The sequence below is a fragment of the Electrophorus electricus genome, chromosome 3 (genome assembly GCF_013358815.1).
Source record: "Electrophorus electricus isolate fEleEle1 chromosome 3, fEleEle1.pri, whole genome shotgun sequence".
NCBI classification, from domain to species: domain Eukaryota; kingdom Metazoa; phylum Chordata; class Actinopteri; order Gymnotiformes; family Gymnotidae; genus Electrophorus; species Electrophorus electricus.
In genome coordinates, this window is record NC_049537.1 from 4,949,967 (window position 1) to 4,967,500 (window position 17,534).

Below are 17,534 nucleotides of genomic sequence, written 5' to 3' on the forward strand. Positions count from 1 at the left end.
CAAACGCTGGCGTGGTGGTGAATGTGTCTCTGCTTTGACCTGCCTTTCATTTCCTCGCCTCTTTAAAGAATATTTTATTTCCTACCACACAGTCGAGCTTGCTGAGCCCTGATATCGTACGACTCCCTCTGCGCTTAATAAACTTATCACCAAGGAATCATTTTTATCCTCCAAATAATCACTGCATGTTCATGCTCTCTCAGGTTACATACTTGATTGAAATATTTACTCTCATGCTGTTGGCTTTTCTCTGCTCGTTCATGGCTCAAGTGCACACACACACACACACACACACACACACACACACACACACACACACACACACACACACACACAGACAGACAGACAGAGGGAAACAAACAGACACCTCTTCTCAGTAACACTCCGCTTAAGTGAAGCCTGTGCTTCGCCTCAGCCAAAAACGGACAGCGACTCTCGTGACAGCCGAGAGAACGTTAAAACACTCTGGGAAATAAACAGACAGAGGGGCGCGGAGGTGCCGGGGGGGTTTTATCAGGGACTTAGAGAGCGGTGGAGTGGTAGACGAGGGCAGAGAACGCAGACATTGATCACATCCAGACACCCCACACCTCCTCCCATTCATCAAAGGCAGGGCTGTCTCTTTCCTGTCAGCCATCCTCGCTGTGCTGCGCCTCCAACCCCGCCTCCATCCTCTTCTCAGCCATGTGTAGGCTAACTAGAGACAAATGTGGCTGATGATGGTCTCCGTGGTGCGAGGGGTCAGTGCTGGAAGACAAACTGCGTTAGACTGGTTCCATGAACTCGGCTTTGGTGTCTGCTTTGGAAAAACGCGCCCGTGGGTGAAGACGAGTGGGGCTAATCCTCACTGGCGCGAGCAGAAACGTCTGCGAGGTTAACATGGAGAGCCCCGAGTGTGAGCACAGACCACTCTCTGCTAAATATGTCTAAAAGGTTTGTTTTCAGTGTGGCTGGAAGCGAAGGGTGATGTTGACTAAAAAAATCTCCAGGCATAAATGTAGTCCCACGCCAAGGGTGAGTTCTGCTGGTTTTAAATTGCTGCTGCCCCCTGTGTAACGTGTTTTACGAACCAGCATATGCGTCACTACCACCACCCGGCACAGGGCCAGCGCTGTGTGCTCCAGTATCTCTATGATGCAAAAAAGCCCAAGCAAATCTGAACAAATCCAAATCCTAATCTGACCTAAAGTAAACATGTAAAGGACCGCGCAGGGTCTTGCTTGACACACTCGGAAGAGTTAGCGGAAGAACGGCTGCCCGTTCCAGGCTGTTCAGTCATTAGTTCGGAAAAAAGACGCTGGCATGGCTGATTAGACTGAAGAGAGAGAGAGAGAGAGACAGAGAGAGAGAGAGAGACAGAGAGACAGAGAGAACTCTCATGACATATTCAAGAGCCATGTTCACGTATCTGTCTAAAACAGGGGGGAAAAAAATAAGATTTGATGTCAGATAAGCAACATTGCTCTTTGAAGCAGTTGCCATGGCAGCAGCTGGCTGGTTTCCCACTCACCCGAGTTGAGGTCTCGGCCAGGGTTGAACGCCCGACTGTTGACGGTGGGGGACAGGCGATCGCAGCTGATGGCTTTGGACACGTTTGTATTAAAATTTCCATCAAACCTGAAATCACAAGGAAATGAAAGACATATAACCATTAGTTTGTGCGATTTTGCTTTGGCACGAACGTGCACTCTCGGGACCCACATATTTAGACGTTTCGCAGAATTCAGACACGCGTTGTGAAGACATGATCGCCACAGCAGTTTTTGTTCCTTCTGAAAATCCTTTTATAATGGTCACATTTCGTTTTAGATTTCCTTCACATCATTCTAACTGTGTCAAGACCACAGTACAGCACACAACCCTCTAGCCCACTGATTAAAACACGTGATGAACCGAATCTAGGGTTCTTCAACTGTCTTAAAGATCCATCACAGCTGTGTATGAGATCTGTGTGAGTGTGTGTGTGTGTGTGTGTGTGTGTGTGTGTGTGTGTGTGTGTGTGTGTGTGTGTGTGTGTGTGTGTGTGTGTGAGAGATGCACAGCCTGTCTCAGGGGAGTTCCCTGCTCACTTCTCCTCATGCGTGTGCACCCCACATCACTCCATCTGTATCCTTACACTCTCCCTGCAAAATAGTTTTGCACTGATGCTCTATAGCCCCACCCTTCCGCTTTCTTTCTTTCTAATCTGCACTACCAATCTATTTTGCCCTCTGCCTCTCTCTCTCTCTCTCTCTCTCTCTCTTCATCCAGCGCCCACCGCTCCACCCAGACACCCGCCGCCCCTCCCCCGGCAAAGCTGCTTCTTGATTGACGGCTGCTATGGTGTGCAAACTGCTTTGAACTTCAGACATTTAATTCCCACCAGGCTCCAGTCATTAGAATTCTCCTTCAGAGCACTTTACATGTGGGGGGCTAGGCAAATGTGGCAGATAAAAAATACATTTGCAAGCTCTTTGAATTTAACATCAAAAAAATGAGTGAGGGACAGAAGGAAGGAGGGAGGGGGGGAGAGAGAGAGAGAGAGAGAGAACGAGACAGACGGAGTGAGAGACAGAGACAGAGAAAGGGAGTGAGAGAACGCAAGAGTGTGTACGTGTGTGTGAGAGAGAGAGAGAGAGAGAACGAGACAGACGGAGTGAGAGACAGAGACAGAGAAAGGGAGTGAGAGAATGCAAGAGTGTGTACGTGTGTGAGAGAGAGAGAGAGAGAGCGAGAGAGAGAGAGAGAGAGAACGAGACAGACGGAGTGGGAGACAGAGACAGAGAAAGGGAGTGAGAGAACGCAAGAGTGTGTACGTGTGTGTGTGAGAGAGAGAGAGAGAGAGAGAGAGAGAGAGAGAGAGAGAGAGAGAGCGCACGTTCCTTTTTCTCCGGCACTACTGATTTGAGCTCAACATGTAAATGAGGGTCTCAGAAAAGCATCCAGTTAAAGAAGGGATGAAAAGATGAAAAGAAAAACAGGCCCCGCGGTAGTATTCGGCACACAGGACACTCAGGAGTGCTTACTACAATAATGACTTGGCATCAGTTAAGCGAAGTAGAGGGTGGTGCGCAACACAATTTAATTGCTTTTCCTAACATAAAGAGAACTGACTAAAACTGCAGTGGCAATGTAGTAGGCTGCCAAAAATATATTTTAAGACGTTATACCCATCACAGTGAAATCTTTGAATAATTAATGATTCCACACAATGTACCAATCAAATATACTGCACCACCGAAATCATTCACGTTGCAGATCTGTCTGCAAAGGAGAAGCCCACGAATCGTCCCATCCCCAACCCAACTCTCCTAAAGCACGAATCCTCCTGACCTCAACCCAGTCCTCCAAACCCACCAATCCTGCCTGTGCCTTTGCCTCAGGAATCATCCAACTGCTGTGAACCGGGGTGGTCTGCATAGTCTCAGTAAACGCGGGAGCGCTCAGTCCTGCGACGAGAGACATCCTCCTCCCGCCGGCACTCACAAAGCACCTCCTGCACTGCCCCAGACGGCCCCGCTTCCTCATTTAGCGGCACTTGATTTGGCCTGCTGATAGGATCCCACTCCCGGCCTGGGGGGGCTTGGGCTGCCGCCTGAAGACAAGATCCCCCAGCCCGAGGGCCGCGCGTGGCTCCTCCGCCCCTCTCGACGGCACCGGGGCTTCATTAAAGCAGTGCCAAGGTGAAGAGGGCGCTCGCACGCGGACGGTGCGCATGTGCTCGGTCGAGGCTGCTTCGTTACCTCGCCGTGAGTGGGCAGACTCTGACGGGCCTGGGGGGAAGACCGAGAGGATTAAGTGATGAAAAAGAACGAAAAAAAAAGAAAGGTGAAAAAAGAATGAAAGCGAGAGCGAGAAGTGGAGGGTGATGGGTGCGTAGGAACTAGGAAGGCTGCCTAGCCAGTGTGGATGGGGTTGGTTAATTTAACACAGAGGATAGGATTGGTACTTTTAAGGTATTTTAAGCTTGTTTCGGGAGGAAATGGTGTCTTAATGGGTACCACGGTGCAACTCCAATTGTAGTCAGAGCTACCAAGGCGTCCTACAGCTCAGCTCCGGTAAATCTGCAGCGTCTTAGCAGTCCACAGTCACGGTGATTTTCGGACTAAATTTAACACAACAGTGCACGCCCACACAGCTACAACCCCACCCCACCCCCAGTTAAGGGTAAAAAACAATATTTCTGTGGTCTGCAGACTTCATTGGGTTCAAACCCATCCAACTCAAACCGACCGGCAGCCATGACGACCTGTGATAACGGCATTCAGCACAACCATGCTGTAGCGCGCCCGGTCCTAACCGGGAAATGTGCTTTCGCAGGTCATCTGAAAGATACTGGATACTGACACCGGGACCGTTCGGGCGCAGAAGCCGACAGTGAAGGAGCAGGCGGGAGAATGGTATGGCTCCGGCCCCAAGTCCTTGGCAGCGGGGCCAGATTCACCAGGCATAGCTCACACAGCCATGTCAATAACAAACTTCAGATGGAAAATGAGAAACAGACTCTGTAGCTTGAATCCGCACAAACTTCTGCACAACGCTTCAGCACCTCATGGCTTAGGGTGCTGTCACAAACAGCCATGATTCATTGTTATCATCTTATAATAATTTCTGAACTCCAGAACCCGGCGACTCCAATAATCCTCATCCAAACCCTACTCAGAATGAGCAGAATGAAATTAAGAAACCCAGACAAATGGGGGCACCAACAGATCAGGTGCCATATGAGACTTGCATCATCAGACTCTACAGACTCAAAAGTTAAAGTCAGACGATATTTGCTATCCCCAGTCGTGGTTCTATCTGCAGTCCTTAACTGAGTGAATAGCCATAAAAACCATATCAGGTTTAGTTTCACCTGCACCCAGAGTGATGTTGCTCACTGAGCTTCCTGTTAGTCTGTCCTTGCCGAAACATTTTTTGAACTTTCCAAAACTGTCAAAATGAGAACGGCAGCTGTTCACAAAGTGAGTTAAGAATGTGGGGAGCAATTTAGGGGAGAACTTTGAAGTTTCGCTAGCAATGTGCTATCAGACAGCTCACAAGATCTGTGCCACCATCACCCACTTCTCACACACACACACACACACACACACACACACACACACACACACACACACACACACACACACACACACTCTTTAATCTTACAGAATCCTTTGTGAAGCTCCTGCCTACATTCTTTTCCTCTAACAGTGCTGTGGAATACAAATACAAAAGGTCTTCTAAACATGTAAGGGTCAGAGCAGATCTGACTCGAATGCCAGTCAGGTTTGAGCTCCGGATGTGCCAAGACGTGTGTGTGTGTGTGTGTGTGTGTGTGTGTGTGTGTGTGTGTAAAACAGAGAAACACTAACAGACACCTGCCCCAAAAAGACTGATACATGGCTGTAATACAGGTCTGAAATATGCGAATGAGCGTGCTTGTGTTTCGCATGTATCTGTAGCCTAAAGAGCACACTCACAGTGCCTAAAGACCATCTCCGCTCTGAGCGCGAGACCTTTAGCTGGACAGAGTGCTCACACTGAAACAGGGGGAGATCTGAGCCTCACTCCGGCTGAACTCTGGACTCCACCTGGGTACGTGGGGCAGGGCACAGAGAAACAGGATACATACCCCCAAACTTCCTGCGATTCTTCCAGCAAAAAAAAAGGGCCTTCCAAATGTCATTAGAGATGAAGGTGAGAGAGGAGAGGGGATCAGCGAGAAACGAGATGACTGACGGAGAGATGAAAGCGAACGCCGGGCGACGGGATGGACGGAGGAAGGGCAAAACAGAGGGGAGGTAAAGAGAGAGAGGGACCGGGGGGGGGGGGGAAATCACGGCCAGAGAGAAGGAATGAAAGCGATGAGGAGAGGTGAAGGCAATGGCAAAAAAAAAAACAAAAAAAACAACTATGATAAACAAACAAACAAAAACCAAAAAAAAACACTGAAAAAAAAAAATATTACCGCCTGCAAGCTCAGACGAAACGTGACACGTATTTTGTATGTGTGTGTGGCTTTAGAACAGAATTGCTATACACAAATTTTCCGTTGTTTGTGCCGCCACCAGAGCGCGAGTGTGCATGGCCCAGCAGGCGACAGCATGTGACCAGTGGCTGAAAGGGCGCTACTCACTCCATCATGGAGGGTGGGATGGAGCAGCAGTCCTGGATGTCTGTGAGCGGGGAGGTCAGGTGGGCCGTGTATGAGGCCTCCACCACCTGCTTGTTGCGGTTCACCACGTCCAGGTAACGATTGAACTTCTCCCGGATCTTCTTTGCTAGCTGAAAGGCAGAACGCAAGGGAGCAGAGGGTTATTCAAACAGCACGACGGCTGGTGAACACACACACACACACACACACCCCAGAATATTATGGTCACCTGGGTTTGGAATGAACTCGGTGCGGGACGTCACGGATGCCACGTGACGGTGTTTACTGCGTGTATACACAAGCGGGCGCACCAGTCAGTTGTAACAGAGTGCAAAGCCAATGTCTTGGGCAAAGGATGTGATTTCACTGACGTCCAAAAGAGCATGACAGGGTAATTTGGCAACGGGTGCTAAGTGCTAACTTTGTGGGATGTTCTAGAGCTGCTGTAGTGAAGGTGTAGCGAGGAAGGGCTTCTGGCACACAGATCATCTCCCAGCGGCATAACATTGGTACGGAGCATTGGAGGCACCGCAGTGGAACAGTTAACCTCTGGAATAACAACATAGGAGCAACGAGGGAGGTGTCAGGGATCACAGTTGAGGGAACACTTACGTCTGGCCCGGTGAAGCAGATTTGTGGTTAAGGCGCTAATGTTAATCAAGGTTCATCGTCTTCGTATGCAGTTTGCACAGGAGTACCACTAGAGGATTGGAAATACGTTGCCTTCTCGCACGAATCCAGGTGTGTGTGCTACATAAAGGGGACAGGCGGTGGCATGTACACGGGCAAATCCACGTGAAGCATCTCCAAGAGACAACTGAGAGCCCAACGCAGGGTGGAGGTGGTGTACATGTCTGGGGGAGGTTTTCCTGGCATGATCTTGGACCACTAATACCACTGCACAAGTCTCTGAATGCTAGCAGGTACTTGGCAACCCTAGCAGATCACGTGCACCCCTACATGTTCACCTTCTTCCCCGACGGTAATGGTACCCATCAAAAGCACAACGCCTGACCTAATGTGAGGGTTGTGCATGAGGGGTTTCACGAGAACGACAGTGGCTTTGGTGTCCTTCCCTGGTCCGGTCTCACCTGCTGACTCACCACGCGGACCCACAACCACACAACGTGAGGGGCATCAGTGCTCTGCTGCAGTTGGAACGGGCACAACTGCATCCGGATACCTTCCGTCACCGTGGCTAGTGTCAACCGAGAGCACGCACACACGCGCGCACGTACACGTACGTACGTACGTACACACACACACACACTTATGTGGATAACTCACAGGCACAAGTTTCTTTGCAAGCTATTATGGATTCAAAGAAACCCTTCTCGCTTACCAACTTGAGATTTCTGTGCATTTATATTTAAAACCTTTTGCAAATAATAAAAGCTTGTTAAAAACTGTCCTGCGAGGCCCAGACATGGAGCATGAGCATTTCAAGCCGGTTTCGAGACGAACGCTAATTACGCACAGACCGTGAATATTCAAAAGGATGTTGAAATTCATTTATGAAGCGTAACTAATCCAGAGCAGCACGCTGGCAGGTTGTTCTGTATGCCCCTATTTCATTAAAGCTGTAGGTGAAGGGTGTGATTAATGCTCTTTCCCAGACCTCTTCCTTCCTACACATCAAAGAGAGCTTGAGCCCACCTCAGGGACTGACGTTCGATCAACATTAGACGCGCCCTGCCTCTTTCAGCCACGCTCCACGCAACAGCCTGAGCCAGACAGAGAGACCTGGGGCCAAGGGGTCGCTTTAGGCTGGCGCGGCCTCTGCTGGGGCCCCTGCGTGCATCGTATCTACGGGGGTAACGGCGGAGTAACTGCGCTTCCATACTCTCTGGTTTATTTATTAAGTAAGGAGTTCCCTGAGGGAAATTAACAACTGGAGAAGCACAAGCTCAGCAGTGCTCAGCGCCCCCCCCCCCCCGCAGTTTCATTTAGTGGAGCAGCAAATCGCAATAACGCTGTCAGGAGTCCAACTCGCACATCATTGACATTACAAACTCGCACGCGACACTGCAAACTTGCAGAGAGTCGAAATGAATACTTTCGGCTGCAGCACAATCACCCGCAGCCGAGCTCGACGCAGCCTCGCGGCGCACACACAAAAGCACGCGCTTAGCAGCGCGAGACGAAGATTAAAGCAGCACATTTGTACAAGGAGGAAGGGAAGAGAAGCAGACAGAAAACAGACTGCCACAATTGAGAGGGGGCGCCAAACCCACGCGGCCTGTTGGGGACCGACGAAATTGGCCATGACCCATCGGCTGCATGCGTCTAATCACCCACACGGTACGGGCGTTACAGCCAAACCCGTCTCGCCGCAAGCCAGTGTGAGGGATAAATCCGTCTTGCGTAGCGAGATCTAAACGGATCAAAGTGCGACGAAGCAGGGTGGTGTCAGGTATCTTAGGAGTGAAAGGAAGTACTGCTGAAAATCTCCACCCTGCAATGGAGGTCTGCAGGAAACAACGCTCCCACGCAAATGAACAGGCAACACCCGGGTAATGGCGTGCACACACATGCCCTCTCAGAGTTCCCTCCAAATAATCCAGGCGGGGGCTGGGAAGACCGCGGAAGCATGGTGGATTGCAGGCTCGCTGGGCAGTCAGAAGGAAAGGCAATAAAGCAATAAAAAATGACATTAAAATATTGGACTATTGCAACTGTATAACCAAATTCAGATGCATTCTAGCAGCTGGTGATTTGTGTCCGTAAGTGTTAGTGGTGGTTTCAGGTTTAATGAGCTCTTAGCGCCTGCTGTGATCTAATCGCAATGCTCTAATCTAATAATCTAATCTAATCGTAGCTAATATAATCTCAATGCCCAGTGGGCAGCGCCCAGGTGCCAGTGATGTGGCACAATTGGCACACTGTTTTCCAAACAGTGATTGGTTGTGTGGACAGGAAGGAACAGTCTTTGCTGCATGTTTTTAGGCACTTCTCATCCTTTCTATGTCATTGACGTTATCGTCCCAAGCTGCTTGCTTTTCTACTGGCGGTCAAATGCCATGACCTACTTGCTTTGGCAAATGTTTGACTTCATATGCGCGGATAATGACTCAAAACATGAATAGGCTTTGTTATCACCACGACACTTTTAAAAACAGCAGGGATTGGTTTTTATTTCTAAATTAACAAGAGGCAAGAGATGTCTAGCACCACAGCCTGTGCTGGAAACCTACCCAATTACGATGGCACTTTAAGAGGTTTATCCAACAATAAGAAAGAGACAAATGTGTATCCAGTTCAGCTCCATTTAACAGAATCAGAATAAAATGTACATTGATATGACATTGGCTATAGCGAGGGAAAGGGCTAACTATTGCAAATGTTACGTGGAAAGCCATTTTCAGGGTTCCTCAGATCAGGAGCGTGGCATCCTGCTCGTTCACAGCAGCGAACGTCACGCTTCAGCTCACGTTAAAGGCAAGGAGAACCACCGAAGAGCTCGGCTGTTTGGGAACGTTTTAAATTCAACTCTGACAGCACAGAGCAGCATACGCAAGTGTTTATTTGCAAGGACTGAAAAGAAATTGGTCATTTGTTGTAATGTGTGCTGCTGTTATTAGAATTGTGCCTTCTTGTTGGATTTTTTTAAAGATTGTTCAGTTACTTTACATTTTTTATTTAAAATATCCTTCATTGTGTCAGCATTTGTTAAAAAATTTTTTTTTTATTTCTGAATAATTTCTGACTTCTTTGACAAACATACATTTCATTGTTATGACTACTAAAGGTATTGCTGAAGTAAGAAATATTTGTGTTTTGTGTCTGAGTCTTGTTAGGTTGAGATTGTAAAATGGTACAGATGTAGATGCACGGGAGCTAGTGCACGGGGGCTAGTGCACGGGGGCTAGTGCACAAGGTGTCAAATACGCAGGGCAAATTGTGTTTCAGTTTATGCAACTTAAATTTGTTGGAACTTGTATGCTATATTTGACCTTCTGTGCTTCTGTTTCACAGCACCTTGGATTTTGGGAAAACACATTAAAAAAAATATTGAAAAATGTAACTAATGTTTAACAACACACAGCAGCAGTGTAGAGTAACAGAAATCTCACATTAGTGCCTTAATTGTTATTCATTGTTAATTGTTGATATATCAATAAGTTAAAATTAACACTCACTTTTTGAATATTTTGAACATTTATTCCTCCATAACACCACATCTTGTAAAATATACGTACAAAACCTATATAATAAACCATACAAATGATCAAGAATTGTAGAATTTCCATCCAAGTTCATTTGCTAAAAAAAAAAAAATCACATGTAATTCTCAATTATATCCAGGCAAATAATCTCCAGGCCAGACTGGAAGAAGTGGCGGAGCACAGAGCCAGCTGGTTTCCTTCTCACTGCCCCATGACCCGGAAATGGACCAGGCACAGATGATGGGTGGATGAATGGATGAATGAATGAGGGTTTTTAGTGTGCATTAAGCATTCTGGTGTTCATGGTGAAATTAAACTGACCGCCTACAGCAGAAAGAAGGCTATCATTTTAATGCACAGCCTGAATGCAAGACAGACTGCAAGACATCGACGCACAAGGTTTGAAAATCTCGACTGCCGCGGAATACGCCATTTAGTTCCCTCGCAGGTTCCACGCAGACGGTGCTTTGCATTCCAGTAGGAGGTCCTGAACACTACACAACGAGAAGGTGAGTGTTGATAAACACAGTTCCAAACCACCGGAACTGACCTGAAGCGTGCTACAGACCTGATTTCACGGAGGGGGAAAAACACGTTCATGTTGGATGTCCCGTTTCACGAGTAGATTTGATCCAGGCTTGTACAGTGCATAAGAGCACAGCTGAATATGAAAATCAACACCGTCGTGCAATAACTTAACCTTTCAGATCTGTGTTGCCTCGGCAGGCAAAATTATTTATCAGGATCTGCTCGCAAAACCCAGCGCTGCAATTAGCAGTCGAGGTGTCACCAGACTTGCTGCCAACAAGCCGCTTAATCTCTCATTTGCAGCCGGTAAATAGCTGCAGGTGAGGTGGGACCGCGTAGAGGAACAAGTCACTCGTGGGCTTCTTTTGGCAGGGGAACCTGAGCACAAACCAACAACCTGTCTGTTCTTGCTCTGGGCTTTTGTGACATCTGACTGGGAGAGAACGCACGCTCGCGTGCGCAAGCACAGACACATGCGCGCGAGCACAGACACACGTGCGCGTGCATGCATGCGATCACACATGCAGTTGCCAAGTCGCTTGCGGTGTACTTGAAGTTGAAAGACGCAAAGACACCGCAGAAACACAGTGAGTGGAAACTGGCTTAAGAGAGACTCAGGCAGGATAAGTGAAGGCCCATCTTATTAACACAAGCTCTTAAGCCCTCGAGTGGCCATTCAAACTGCCTATGTGAAATGTCACAGGGGAGAAGGAACACACAGCCCTTGCGCGTCTCCATCCTTGGTCTCTTTTCTGCAGAGAGGTTGGTGCAGCGCAGCGGTTCGTATGCCGCATTCTTCGGGCAGAGTCGAGGCTTTCATTGCAAGAAGATACGCTATGACTAAAGAGCGTGCACCTATTTCCACCCACTGTCCTCGTTACAGAGAGGAGTTCGATATCCAATCGGCTGAGCCCTGGAATTAGTGGTTCAGTAGTGGAGAACATGGCGAAAGCTTCAAAGGCAACCTGACAGCAAGTGCAGAATTTTAATTGGCATCCTTTTTCCCCTGTAGACTAAATACACACACACACACACACACACACACACACACACGAGAAAAAGAGAGAAAGCGTGACAGAGAAAAAAAGAAAGAAAGATAAGATTTACTCACCTGCTGTACCTCTGTCTCCCCATTTGAAGTCTTCTCCGTATACAGAAAGGACTTGAAAATTCTCTGTGAGGGGGGAGAGAGAGAGAGAGAGGGAGAGAGAGAGAGAGTGTGTGTGTGAAAAGGGCTTGCTGAAAATGTGCTGGTAAAACAAACAAGAAAACTTCAAATTAAGTCGAATGAAATGGCAAAATAAAATCCAAACTGATCTCCTTGTACAGCAAACTGCAAAACCGCATGTCATCTGCTATTGGGAACAAAGGCCAACAACACTTTTTTGCATCCTGTATAACATAATATTGGGAGCAGGAGTGTCACTGGCAATTTTTCACTTTTAAAGTGCCCATTTTAGAATGAAAGCACTATTCCTTAAAGTGTTTATCTTTGGATAAGGGGTAAAATAGCTATTATCATTATTAGACTGAATTCATTAAATTGCAGAATTTGAAAACATTTGATATCCATCTATCTTTTTTAATATTTCAGACCAAATAACCTTCTCTAAGAGTAACTTACCTGAGGCCCTGAGTGAAATGTGACGCGAGTAAAAATGAGAAATCAGGTGCTCCTCAGTAGAAACATTTCAAAGCAAATGGTCAATTTTCCCTATTTATGTCTGTTTAAGTCATTTTCCCTAATTATGGTTTTCTTTTAAAAGTAAAATCTGATGTAATTACGAACAGACAGCAAAGGTGCACAGGAGTTCTGCGCAAACACACCTCATACTCTGCTATGGTCTGGAAGCCTTCAGTCAATGCACAAACCTTTTTTTTTTTTTTTTTTTTTTTTACAGCAAGTCAAATCCGACATCAACCTCTACTCTTTAAACACCTTTAAAAAAAAAAAGAAGCATCTCCTTTAAGTCTAAACTTACTCCAGAAGGTTACATCACAAAAACTGACCTACAAAAAAAACCCACATTAAATAAGCAAACTAAAAAAACCTCTCTTTTCCACTTCTAATCTTCCGCATGACTCTCAGACGTGAAATGGGTCTCGCGGGCACAGCCGTCAGCCTTAAACCACGGCTCGCCATGCCAGTTGGGATTACAGAGAGTCAACATTTCCTTAGAGCAGTCAGCAGGTGTTTCACGCCGAGCTCACGCACTCTGTCACTCTGTCACTGCGCTCTACTGCTCTGGGCCCCACGCCCATCTGAAAGGGGTGAGTGTTACCCAACATGCTTAGCAGCTAAATGCAAACAAGAACATTCAGTCAGCACTCGTATTATTACCATGGCAACGCGAACAACACACGGTGTCACAACAAACGCTAGAACCGCAGCACGGGGCGGGGGCGGGGGGTTACGGCACAGCAGAGGAAAGTTGTCATCAGCGAGAACAGGCTCCGACCAGCCAGTGTGCGACGCAAACGAGCTCCCGCGCGGCTCTTCTGTGTTTAGGAAGGGGCTGGCTTGACGCTGTAAACTTTCTGAGCCCTCTTGTAAAAGTCACACAAACAAGCACAGAGAGCGGCTGGCGCTCAGTCTCCCCTCGAGCGGCTCTGATGGCTTTCACAGTTATGGCTACGTCAGGGAGGAATTTCACAGCTTGAAACCAGAGAGCCCTGAGCAGAGCTGGGGAAAGGGCTGTGAAGAAGGTCCTTGAACTTCCAGGAGGACGTTCAGGCGGCGGGAAATGCCAGACTGGAGACCGTGCCCTATAATCCATGAATCTGGATCTGTGCAATAGATCACATGCTAAATGTTATCATAATATCAGCTGCAATCCAGCAGTAGCTTACATGGAACGCTCGCGAAGTGTTTACCCATGTAATGCCTACCAGGCACCAGAAGTACATCGTTCATATAGTTCGTATCGTCTAGTGAAACGTCACTGATATTAAGAAGCAGTTATACATGCCAAAGCCAGAATTTTTTGAAATTTGAAATTGGACCAAATCCACCTAGTTTTCCTTACATTCTAAAAACAACCACCACCACCACCACCACCACCCAACCAGCCACAAACACTAAACAAAAACAAAAATCTGTGGACTGGCGAGAGACCCACGGAGGGCTGTAGTGTCTGCAGCTGCTCTGGCTCGGTGTATGATGTCCAGGGTGCTTATTAAACTCCTCGACCCCGGGGTTAATCTGAACCGCGCCTGAGTAGATGTCTGAAATGGCTGCACCTCGCTCTGCCCTTGATCCGGGCTCGCCGAGCCTCTGCCTTCCTTTCAACGGGGGCGTGGCGGGGGAGACCCACTCAAACTAAGCCCTCTGTGGGGAGCCTTATTATGGCAAGACTGCCATCAACGTCGCCTCCAACTGCTCCCGCTTTACACCACCACCACCACCAACCCCCCCCAACCCGTCACGGAGGAACAGACGTGGCCCACCAAGGCGCAGACTTTGGGGTTCAGCAGGCGTTCAGTGGGCAGGGCTCCAATAAGGCGCAGCAAATCATCACCCATCATCACTGCAGCTCCTCTTTAGGCACGTAAAGAGAGGGCCTTGGTGTGTGTGTGTGTGTGTGTGTGTGTGTGTGTGTGTGTGTGTGTGTGTGTGTGTGTGAAGGGGAATTGCTTCGTGCAGCTCACAGCCCAATGCTGGGGTTCTACCTCGCCACTGCTGAACCACCCCCAAGGACGGGGATAAACCCATTAGCAATTCATCCATCTTCAAAGGCAAGAGCCCGTGCAGATAATCCTCATTAAATTGGGATTGTACGAGCAAGCGAAAGGGTTTGCACGCACAATGCAGCAGGAAAGGAAGGTGCACTAATCCTCTCTTTAGTCCACAGTGGTGGACACAGGGCTGAGCCGCTCGATGACTCCTCCCCCAGCGCTCCACGGCCCCGCCCTCCCGGTACCAGGGCTCGGGTCGTAGTGCGCACTCGCACGGCGAGTTTAAACGTGGGCCGCTGGTGTGCTCAACTTTGGAAATGCTGTCTTACTAAGAATCAACGGGGTCACAGAAGACAATATCCGACATGAAACATTTATTCCTTCAGACATAGGCAGACAGTGTTGCCTGAGAAATGGCAATGGTCGTTTTAAAAAACGGGCCACTAAGAAACGCACATACACGTGTGGTCACTTGGCCGTATATATATTTATATCTGATCGATACAATGGCATTTTTCTGTTTCTGCTGTGTCCCCGGTAAACACACGGTCTCCTAAACGGGCGTATATGCACCAACGGTATCGGTCTGCGCGGCAGGCGGCCGCCCCGTCTGGAGCCGCCTGTGTCGTCGGTGGAGAGTCACACGGCAGCGCCTTGCTGCTGGGGCAGGATTGGGCTGGCTGAGCTCACGCCGAGAACAGATGAAAGCCCAGAGAACGCAAGGCAGGAGTCCGGGCTGATGTGAAGCTGCAGGTACCCCGCCCACCAGCCATGCCCTCGTTGCACTATAAAGCCCGGAGGCCTAGAATGAAGCACCCTTTGCTTTGCCTCTGATGTGATTTTTCTATTTCTTGCCATTTCATATTCTGTCTCGCTCCCTCCCACGCACACACACACACACACACACACACGCACGCACACACACACACACACACACACACATGCACACGCTCTGTCTCTGAGCAGTAAAAAAAATTGAATTTGGCACTGCACCTGGATATGAATCCAAGTAAAGCACTGTTCGGTGTCTTTTCAATGATATCTGGACTAAACATAATGACAATATACTTTTATAACATCATAAAAGTATTTTATTTCTTTTCCATGCGGGCAGTAAATAGTTTCTCAGTCACAAAATCTCCGGCAGGAATGGTGTTGCACGTTATACAGAGACAGGGAACAGAGGAAAAAACCCCTACGTCCCCCCGCAAACCCCCCCATCCCCGACACTCACACACAGATATCAAAAACATAATCCTAAATGACATACCGTCCTTCATTTGTTGCCTGCTGAGCTTTGAGCAGTCTGTTAATTAAATGAATGCTTGATGCTGCTTGCCAAAACTTGATCTAGTTTAAAGGCAGAGAGCAGAAAATGAGTTTGCTAATCCTGCATCGTACCAAGTCATTTACTGTGCCCCCAGCAAACACAGGCAGGAGCCAAAGTCCTCTGAAGCGCGGAGCTGCAGGTCCAAGCTTACCAGCGTGTCAGCGTGGCGGGTGTGTGCTCGAGAGAGAGGGGGAGAAACCTGCACGGCACGCAGAAAGAAGAAAAACGTTTCTGCTTAAAAAGTGGAAAAAAGCGAAGCCACTATAACGTTAACGGTGCACGAGCTGTTTCAATATTTATGGTAAAAACTCCTAGTTTATCATTACCCTGGAAAAAAGAGAGGGAAAAAAAGACAAGCCTGGTACAATGAAGACTGTTTCCAAGGAAACGAGCAAGTACCACAAACAAAACAGTGTTTGAGTACATTGTGCAAAGCATTGTAAAATTTCAAGGCCCTGAACTCCGGTGCTCCTTGGCCCAGCGGCTGGCTAGGACATCTGAGAGGAAGGAGAATGCGAACGTGTAAGGCCCCGCACTAAGTGAGCCGGTCCAACTCACTGCAGCCCGAAGAAACCCGCCGGGACGGCCCGAGTGGGAGGGGAGTCCCCGCCAAGACGGGGGCCCTGCAATAACAAAACCTCTTTGTGAAAATACGGCGGGGCCCGCTGAGAGACTAGGTCACAGAGGCGGGATCTGGAGGAGATCTCCAGCTCGCGACGGCCCTGTTTTCTTTCAGTCCGGCGGACAGGATATAATGGTTTCCACATGTGAAGGGGGCCCAAATAACAATGGGCCCAGTTGAGAGGGCTGGGTGTTTTATTACCGTCACCCCCCCACACACACACACGCTCTGGCTGTGGGACTTTCGGCGCGTCTGATCCACGGCTTGGCCCGGGGAAGAAAGAAGAGAACTTGTCAGAGAGGCAAAACTATGGCTTGAATACGAGTTTGCTGGTCAGTTTCTTTGCACAGCAGGATTGTGCGTGCGATGGATGTTCGAGGGAAGAGAAATGGCACGATCGCACCTCAAACCTTCGGGTTTGTCCGCTCCTGATTTTCGGCTCGTGTAAATGGGAAAATACTCCTTTAGCAAGACCAGGTCAGCGTGTGTCCAGTGGACCCAAGTACCTCCGTGTGGAAGCCTTATCTGCAGTATGGGTATGCAGTACTGAGGCCCAGAGACGGAAGCCCTGCCAGTCTTTCATCTAAAATTAGAGCGCCGTGCACAACGGCCTCCCAGGGAAAGCCGGGGTGAATGTGGGCCCAGCTCCGTGAGGTCTACTCTGGGGGCACATGGAGATTATGGAGGTACACAGAACCTGTCTGCTGTGAGGGGGAGAGAGGAGGAGGGGGAGAGAGAGAGAGAGAGAGAGAGAGAGAGAGAGAGAGAGAGAGAGAGAGAGAGAGAGAGAGAGAGAGAGAGAGAGAGAGAGAGAGAGAGGCTAGTTCACAATGCTCCCAGAGATCGTCTGTGGATCCAGGGAAATGGAGCCACTGACATTTTCACTGCTGTCTGCTCCAGCCTGGGACTAACTGGCCACTGGAGCTGCACGATACACAAGTTGTTGATCACAATACTGAGATCGGCGAGGCTGAAATATTTAAATTACCTTCCTAACAATGAAACCCCCCCCACGCTCTGAACATTCTGACCAATCTCAGACAAACCGGATAAGTGATGACAGGCAACATTTTGACAAAATTTAATTTGGGTCCA

At 48.5% G+C, this 17,534-nt stretch overlaps 1 protein-coding gene across 2 annotated transcripts in view; it reads right to left on the minus strand.

Annotated features, from left to right (window-relative positions):
- The window catches only part of cachd1 (cache domain containing 1), a 52,443-nt gene that overhangs the window by 23,314 nt on the left and 11,595 nt on the right, over positions 1-17,534 (minus strand). The window contains exons 1-4 of one of the 2 annotated variants that reach the window (XM_027032022.2): positions 12,640-12,701; positions 11,924-11,986; positions 6,101-6,249; positions 1,511-1,617 (exon numbers count right to left, since the gene is read on the minus strand). In XM_027032022.2, coding sequence (XP_026887823.2) covers positions 1,511-1,617; positions 6,101-6,108 — 115 coding nt within the window. In that variant the 5' untranslated portion in view covers positions 6,109-6,249; positions 11,924-11,986; positions 12,640-12,701. Of the gene's footprint in view, positions 1-1,510; positions 1,618-6,100; positions 6,250-11,923; positions 11,987-12,639; positions 12,702-17,534 lie in introns of those variants that run through there. The other variant, XM_035524640.1, reaches the window with a different exon arrangement.